The sequence below is a fragment of the Laetiporus sulphureus genome (assembly GCF_001632365.1).
Source record: "Laetiporus sulphureus 93-53 unplaced genomic scaffold LAESUscaffold_1, whole genome shotgun sequence".
NCBI classification, from domain to species: Eukaryota; Fungi; Basidiomycota; class Agaricomycetes; order Polyporales; family Laetiporaceae; genus Laetiporus; species Laetiporus sulphureus.
Genome location: NW_024468510.1, coordinates 461,591 through 470,110, shown reverse-complemented (window position 1 = coordinate 470,110; position 8,520 = coordinate 461,591). Strand labels below are relative to the sequence as shown.

Below are 8,520 nucleotides of genomic sequence, written 5' to 3'. Positions count from 1 at the left end.
ATGTCTCAATACAACCTTGGCAGTGTTGCGTTCCCAGAAGGACACATTGCGGAGGAACCCCACACTAGCAGCACACCCAAAGTGTCAGGGGTAGTCAGAAACCCGTCGCCCACAACCCTGCCAGAATTCACCACACCCCAGACTTGGGAATGGCAGGGGGTCTCTTACGACACAATCAAGGAAGCTGCCAATGTCGCCACACCCAACACCATCCCAAGAGATGTAAAGGAATGGACAATGAACGTGGTGCGAGCGTTCATAATGAGAGATGTCATCAGCTTCTATGAAGCGCTACATCAGAAGATGGATGAACGTCATGAGCGCACAGTGGCCTCATTGGAAGAAGAGATCCTGGCTCGCATCCACGTCGAAATAATGGCGGTGGAAATAAAAGAACAGCTGAAAGTCGCAAGAACCCAGATTGGCACCCTCTCTGCCGACAACGAACGGCTCATCAAGTCAAATAACAGTCTGACGCTCGAAGCCCAAGCAATCTGCAAGGACTTCGAAGACTACAAGGATGAAGTAAAGGGTCAGATGGACGCCCTTTACAGCAACATGGTCGCCCTGAAGGAGGCTCAGGAAAAGACCACTACTTATGTACATCGTTGGCTTAGAGTCGTGACTCAACAATGCCATCATCAATGTGCCCTCCCAAGGTATCCAACAACCGGCCGGCCAATCCAGCCAATTGCCCCGCCGAATCAAGCTCTCAGATCCTCCCAAATACTTGGGAAGAAAATCGTCGTAAAACTTCGAGACCTGGTTCACCAACCTTCTAATATGGCTCAATTACAATCACTTCACCGACGACAAGGACAAAATTCAGCAGGCCAACGCACATTTGGAAGGCGGAGCTGCTCTGTACATGAAAGAGTACGCAATCAAGCTCACCTCCGGACAAGACGTTGGGACATGGGCAGAATACACCAGGAAACTGGAAATGGCATACAAGACGCTTGATCTCAAGTGCACAGCACAATCTTTGCTAGATGCACACTGTGCAATCTGCCACAAGATGATGATTGCCTTCGCAGAGAATTTCAGGGCCTATGCCCCTGAATCAGGGTACTCTGACGAAGATCTAATCGTCAAAATTAGGGAACAACGGTCAACCCACATCCAAACAGTCATGTCGGTAACAGAGACTCTGGACCCCTCGAAGATTCCAACCACTTGGATGGACTATCTAAAGTTCTGCTTGGAGATTGAAATCAAACATCTTCAGCAAGTTTCAGGGAACAAGTTGACAGGACAGACCATGGCAACCAAGGTGGCCGCCCCCAACAACCCTAATGCGATAGACACCAGCGCACGAATCGCACACAAACTTTCTCCGGAACAGGACAGGTGGCTGGCAAATAAACTATGTTTGTTTTGCGAAAAGCATGCCTATGAACGAGGAAAGCAGTGCCCTTCCCCAAAGCTGGAATATAAAGGAAAGCGGTTTCAAACCTGATCTACCCCATGGCAGGACAAGGGAAAGGGCAAAGCAACTAAGGTGCGACAGGTGGAAGAAGAAGGTAGCTCAGATACATCACCTCAAATTGCGGCATTGGAGCAAGCAATTGCTGCACTTCGTGGGATGAGCACCACTTCGACTACTCCACTGTCCAGCAAAGGCAAGGGCAAGGCAAAGGCACACAGCGCAGGCACGGAATCTACCATATCGACATCTACGGTTAAGGACACCAATGCAAGAATCATTGAGCTGGATGAATTCTCGGAGGATTTTCAATACGAAGTGTAGACGAGTCTGGTACTACACTTCGGGACAATTGTATTAGTACTGTGAGAACGAATGTACCTAGCGACCATTTATATATTGCATCCGCGGGTTTTTCTAAACATTCGATCGAATTGCCGATAAAATTCATATCACGGGAAATCTAGACAACGGCATTACTGGATTCTTGAGCATTCTCTTGCTATATCGATCAGAGATTCGCTGAGAAGCACAGGTTTAAGATGATACCTCTAAACCACGAAATCAGAATCCTCAACACAGACGCCAGTCCCAACAAGGGTGGTGCAATTACTCATCATGTAGTCACAAGCATCTTAATCGGGGGGCACCGATCAACCGAGAGTTTGCTCGTCACAAACCTCGGACGCATATCAATGATCCTTGGCATGAAGTTCTTACAAGAACATAATCCCCGAGTTGACTGGGAACATAGAGAGGTCACATTCTCAAGATGCAGGCACATGAGGAAGCAACAAGTCAGAGTAAGCGAAGAAGAAGTCAACCTTCTATCGCAACCTCGACTTGAAGATGAAGCAATTCTTCCCCACGTACATCAGGATGACGGGTGGGATCAGGAAGACAGGTTCATCAACTGGATAGCCTTGCAAGACCAGGATCTTCATAACATGGTGCACGACATCCTAGGCATAAGCAAGAAGGTAAAGGAGCATTTGGTAGAACAGCCGGCAGAAGAGACACAGGACAAAGAATATTGGTCCAAATTCATCCCTTCAGAATTTCATCAATTCGGAGATGTGTTCTCGAAGAAGAGCTCAGAAAGAATGCTGACGCGTAAGCCCTATGATCACGCAATTGATCTTGTCCCAGACACGGCAACCCCGAGACTGGCAAAAGTATACCCTATGTCTTTACGAGAGAAGAACTCGCTCGACGAATGGATTGACGGTGAACAAGCCAAAGGCTACATTCGACCGTCTAAATCCCCTTATGCCACTCCGGTATTTTTCGTCAAAAAGAAGGATGGCTCTTTTAGACTTGTCCAAGACTACAGGGCTCTAAATAGCATCACGAAAAAGAACAAATTCCCACTCCCGCGAATCAACGATCTCATTGATGGATTCTCAAGGGCTAGCATATTCACTACACTAGATCTGAGATGAGGGTACAACAATGTACGCCTTTACAAGGGAGATGAGGAAAAAGCAGCATTCATTACCCACAGAGGACTATTTGGATTTACTGTGATGTACTTCAGATTCTGTAATGCCCCTAGCACTTTCCAGGCCATGATGAACGACGTCTTAGGTGATCTCATTCACACTGGAAAGGTGGCAGTTTATATAGATGACATCATCATCTTTATGGATAACCAGGAAGAACACAACCGTCTAACCAAAGAAGTCCTACAATGACTCAGAGATAACGACCTGTTCATGAAACCAGAAAAGTGTCACTTTGCAACCACTTTTGTCAAGTTTCTCGGACTTATAATCTCAAAAGGGTCAATACAGATGGACTCAGAGAAGGTCGATGGTGTGCTCAAATGGCCGGTGCCCACCAAGGTAAAGCAAGTACAAGCATTCCTTGGTTTGGCAAATTTCTATCGACGATTCATCAAGAACTTCAGCTCGATGACCCGACCCTTGACTCTACTAACACGTAAAGATGCTCAATGGAAATAGGAAGAACCTCAACAAAAGGCGTTTGAGGCCCTCAAGACTGCGTTCACTTCTGCCCCGATTCTAGCACTCCCCAACGTGATTCGTCCCTTTAGACTAGAGACAGACACCTCGGACTTTGCCACAGGTGCAGTCCTTGAATAGTTGGGAGAAGATGAACTTTGGCATCCTGTTGCTTATTACTCCAAGTCACTCAATGAACACGAGTGAAACTACAAGATTTACGACAAGGAGATGCTTGCTATCATTCGGGCATTGGAAGAATACTGGCAGTACTTCGAAGGACATCCTCACCTGGTTGGATATGGTCAGATCACCTCAATCTTACCTATTTCTGACAAGCTCAGACATTGACCAGACGACAAGCTTGATGGTCACTTTACCTTACACGTTTCAACTTTATTCTCCATCACCATCTCGGAAAGATGATGATGCGTGCCGATCCTCTGTCCAGGAGGCCAGATCATGAGAAGGGGGTGAGCAATGACAATTCAGGGCAAACTTTACTTCGGCCTGAATATTTTGCCATCCATGCAATCTCAGCCACTCATTCCTCCGAAGTTGACAATGCAAAACTTCTAGAAAGAGTGAAATCGGCACTACAAGACGATGAAATGATCAAAGGTTACCAGCACCTACTAAAAACTGGCAAGCGAGAGTTCAGAAAAGACCTCCAAGAGTGGAACTTTGAGCATGGATTGCTGCTTAGAAGAGGAAAGGTCTATGTTCTAAAGAACTCTATGCTGCGGAATGAGCTGATCAAGTTGCACCATGACATCTCCACGATCGGACACCCCAGATGATGGAAGACTCAAGAACTGATCAGCAGGAATTACTGGTGGCCAGGGCTCACCATTGATGTTAAGAAGTACGTCCAAGGCTGCGTAACCTGTCAGAGAAACAAGACAAGCAAGCAAAAGCCTTACGGACTGTTACAACCTAACCCAGTACCAGAAGGGCCTTGGGAAATGGTGACCTGTGACCTGATTACACAGTTACCGCCAAGCCCAGACCATAGGGGAGAAAAGAAGACTGCCATTCTGGTAGTCGTCGACAGGTTCACCAAACATGCACACTTCTACCCAGTAGACGACATGGTGACAGCATCTCAAGTAGCGTCGATTTTCTACACTGAAGTATTCAAACTCCATGGGATTCCACGGCAAATCATATCTGATCGAGGCACACAGTTCTCAGCCAAATTATTCCAGGAGTTCTGTCAGAAACTTCATATCAAATCTACGATGTCTACAGCTTATCACCCTGAAATGGACGGACAGACTGAATGTGTCAATCAAATTCTGAAGCAATATCTACGCATGTACTGCAACTACTGACAAACTGACTGGGCCACACTACTGCCCACAGCAGAATTTGCATACAACAACCAAGCATCAGAATCGACAGGTCTATTCCCGTTTTTCATTGAGCATGGTCAACACCCCCACATGGCACCAGATGTACTGGAAGGGATACAGCATCCATCCCTGGAACACCTATTCCATAACCGCAATCAAGCACAGGAACAAGCTCATGCCACTCTGTCATTAGCAGCAGAAAGAATGAAGTGGTATTTCAATCTCAAGAAGCAGGACATCCCTTTCAAAGTAGGAGATGAAGTGCTCATTCGAGGAAAAGATCTTCATGTAAAGGTCAAAAGCCAGAAGCTTGTGACTCAGAACTATGGACCTTTCAAAATCCTCGAGAAAATTGGAACTGTATCATTCAAACTGCAACTACCAGCGGACATGAAGCTACATCCAGTGTTTCACGCTTCTAAGCTTATGATGTTTTATCAGGACTCTATCCCCGGATGAGTACCTCCCCCTAACCCCCCAGTCATCATAGACGGAGAGGAAGAATGGGACGTGGAGGACATCCTGGACTCTAGAGTCAGGTACAACAAAACCCAGTATCTGGTCAAATGGTCAGACTATGACCACAGCGATAATACTTGGAAACCCCTGGAAAACCTCACGAATGTCAAAGACAAAGTAGAGGAATTCCATAAAACACACCCAGACGCTCCAAGAGCCACGCCGCGAACACGCAAAGGACACAAAATTGCCCTAGCCGACCACCCTGACGAATTCATGGTCTTTTTCCGTACTCATCTGAATGTCCAAGCACCCTACAAGGGATCTGCAGAAGCTGTAGGGTGGGATGTCAAGTCCATACAAGACATAGACATTCCTCCACATTCCAGAATGCTCATTGGCACTGGACTTGCAGTGGAACCCCCAAAGTGGACATACATTCGAGTGGCCCCCCGAAGCGGGCTAACCCTCAAAGGAATTGATGTCGCAGCAGGGGGTAATTGACCCAAATTACACAGGGAAAATAAAGGTGCTACTTGTCAACACGACCAGCACATCATTCGAGGTCAGGACAGGCGATCGTGTCGCCCAACTCATATGTGAACGCTACACCCCAGGAGTCATTTCAGAGACAGACAGTTCACTCGCAAAGTGAACCATACGAGGCACCAAAGGCTTTGGCTCATCGGGACGATGAACCTTGAGAAGGGGGTGATGTCACGGTTTTTACCTGACAAGTCATTATAGGAACAAATGCTATTAAGAAGCATATCATTTTTCATCATTTCTCAATCGCACAAGAAGTCACGTGACCTAATGAGATAAGATAACGAGGCATCTAGTCACATGACCTCAGATCTCCCTCAGCATTGTCACGTGACACCGAACTCCTCGGCATGGCGTCATATGTCACAATTGCCATGACGCCATATTGCATGCTCAAGAGGAGCTCCGTCTCTGTGAGTTATTATTAGGCAGCCAATCATAATAATTGGAACATGTCGTATGATTGTAGCACTAACCAGTAGAATAGCGTGTGACTCACTTATATAGTACTGTACAGTAGCCAGACAATCATGTATATAAGGACCAGTGAGACGAGGAGGAGACCTCAGTCTTATTCTCCTTCGTCCTCCACTACCATCACAGAGGGGTCTTACCAGACACTCTCAGCATGCTATATATCTAGTATTATCCTCTTCATTGTGATAGCGTCCCTCGCCTCACCAGTAAGTCTTACTTTGTGATTAGTGACTCGGCCTCGTCAGTGGGCACGTCGTATCGCCACAGCTCGTCGCTGTAGGCTCTCAGCCAGAAGACCCTCAAGGGGACTCTTTATTTGGTTGTCTATCTTTGTCATCAGCATGCCGTGACAATTGGTAGCCTAATGCAGATACAGAAGCATGAAAAATCATAGATTGTGAGGTTTCAGTTTCACACCCACATAAAATTCAATGAGATTGGAAGCTGGTGAACCCACTACTCAGCACATTCCCCTCATTTTTGGTGTAGAGTAGCATGGATGGCATATTGACATTACTGCCAAAGCAGAGGGCAGATGGAGACAATTTGGGGGAGCTAGTCAACTTTGTCTCATTGCTCGGTAACTTTAAGCCACAGACCAGATATGTACAAGCAGAACCAAAAAGGTGGGCCGCCGAAAGGCCGGTCAAAAGTCGCTGGTCAAAAGTCCAGACAGAAACTCAAAGGTCCTGGCAGGCTCCTCCACAGCCTTTCTTCGGGCATTAAGGGGGGCCTTAATACTAAGGGTGGGATTTTGTGCCACGTTTCGATCACTACCATGTGTTTGATCATGATGCGATCACACAGTTTTGAAACTCCACAATCTTAACTGTCCCCAACACCCTACGATGGCTGCAAGAAAACATCTGTAAATAACGGAGTGATCGCATCATATTCCTCCATATAGTAGTGGCACTTGCCGGAGATTGTAGAATTAGATTAGGATTAATGTGGCAAATATGTTTTGTTCAGGTGCTGAAGTGCCTTATTCTGATTCTATGATCACCACATCTCCACAATATGCTGCACTGCTGCCCCCAGAAGAGATCAGGAAGAAGATCTTCAGCAGGCTCAGTGACAATCCATGCCTCTGGTAAGCGCAAGTAGCATGGAAATTACTGAAGGGCAAGAAGGATGTCATTGCCATGGCTCTGACTGCTTCAGGCAAGTCACTGACATCTGGATGGCATTGCTGTTCCCAGAAGATGGAGTACAGATACAGATGTATGATTTTGGTGAAACACATGCAATAATAAGATGGTGGGGCCATGAGCATCACCACAGCATAACATATTCAAAGAAAATACGAGACAGGGCGCTTATATAATAATAGATGGGACTGCCTGATTGGGGAAACTCACTCCCGGGCTCCGCTGTTTACAGATGTTTTCTTGCAGCCGTCGTAGGGAGTGGGGGGCGATTAAAATTGTGGAGTTCGAATTGATTCGGAGTATGAAAATGTGGCTGAGGTGTGGCGGCAGATGTGGCACAAAATCCCACCCTTAGTATGAAGGCCCCCCTTAACTCCCGAAGAAAGGCTGTGGAGGAGCCTGGGGTCCCGGAGGCTGGACAGCTATCCGGACACAAACTCCGGAAAAGCTGTCCGGACAGGAAGTCCAAAAATCAGTGATCTTTTGGACCGGCCTCCCATAGGGATTTTCGGGGGTCCTACCATACCTCCCACCTCTCAGATCTCATCGATCGCCGTCTGAATTTATTCCTCGGGAACCAATTTGAAAGAAAGCAAACACTCCAGCATGTCGCGTTTCAAGCTTCCGTCACCTGCCCATATGCATCGCAAGGCCAATCATCCCAAAAGAACTAAGCTTCTAGCCTATCAGGGCGCCCTACTACTACAGCTACTACTGGACCGCTATGGAAGCTTTCGGCCAGACCGAGCTCTCTGGAGTCTGGATCCCGCACGGTTGCACGACGATGACAGAATGGATTTTAAATGCATTGCCGTAGCGAACGTCATGACACATGCGGAACAATGCACGGTGAATGTTCCTGTTCATGATCAGACATGCTTCAAGCTCGAGTCACAGCTATGATTGGAAACTCAGCTCCCGGGTGAACGCCCGACGCATGCTCGGTGTGTAACCGTCTCACGATCCTTCGGCCCAGAAAACTTTTACTACGGTTCTTCGGCTAAATACCCGCCAATTATGTGGCCACGCAGCTGAGCTTCGTGCACATCAACACCGATATCTTCCCGCTGCGGGTGCCGTTACGCCACAGACGCGTCAGTCACATGGTCGCGAAACTCACCTGCAGTACACGGATGAAAAGC

The 8,520-nt window shown here is 47.2% G+C and overlaps 2 protein-coding genes across 2 annotated transcripts; both read left to right on the top strand.

Moving 5' to 3' along the window:
- LAESUDRAFT_753695 (uncharacterized protein) lies at window positions 1-1,750 on the top strand (the record flags this gene model as incomplete). The annotated part of the gene is made up of 3 exons (XM_040911800.1): window positions 1-600; window positions 818-1,273; window positions 1,475-1,750. 3 exons carry the CDS (start codon window positions 1-3, stop codon window positions 1,748-1,750), a joined length of 1,332 nt encoding a protein of 443 aa, XP_040770145.1.
- A 179-nt stretch (window positions 1,751-1,929) lies between these two features.
- On the top strand, window positions 1,930-2,202 carry LAESUDRAFT_629036 (uncharacterized protein; the record flags this gene model as incomplete). The annotated part of the gene is made up of 2 exons (XM_040903373.1): window positions 1,930-2,046; window positions 2,089-2,202. Coding segments are annotated over 2 exons (231 nt in total), but the record flags the coding sequence as incomplete, so codon positions are not given.
- Window positions 2,203-8,520: the final 6,318 nt, after the last annotated feature.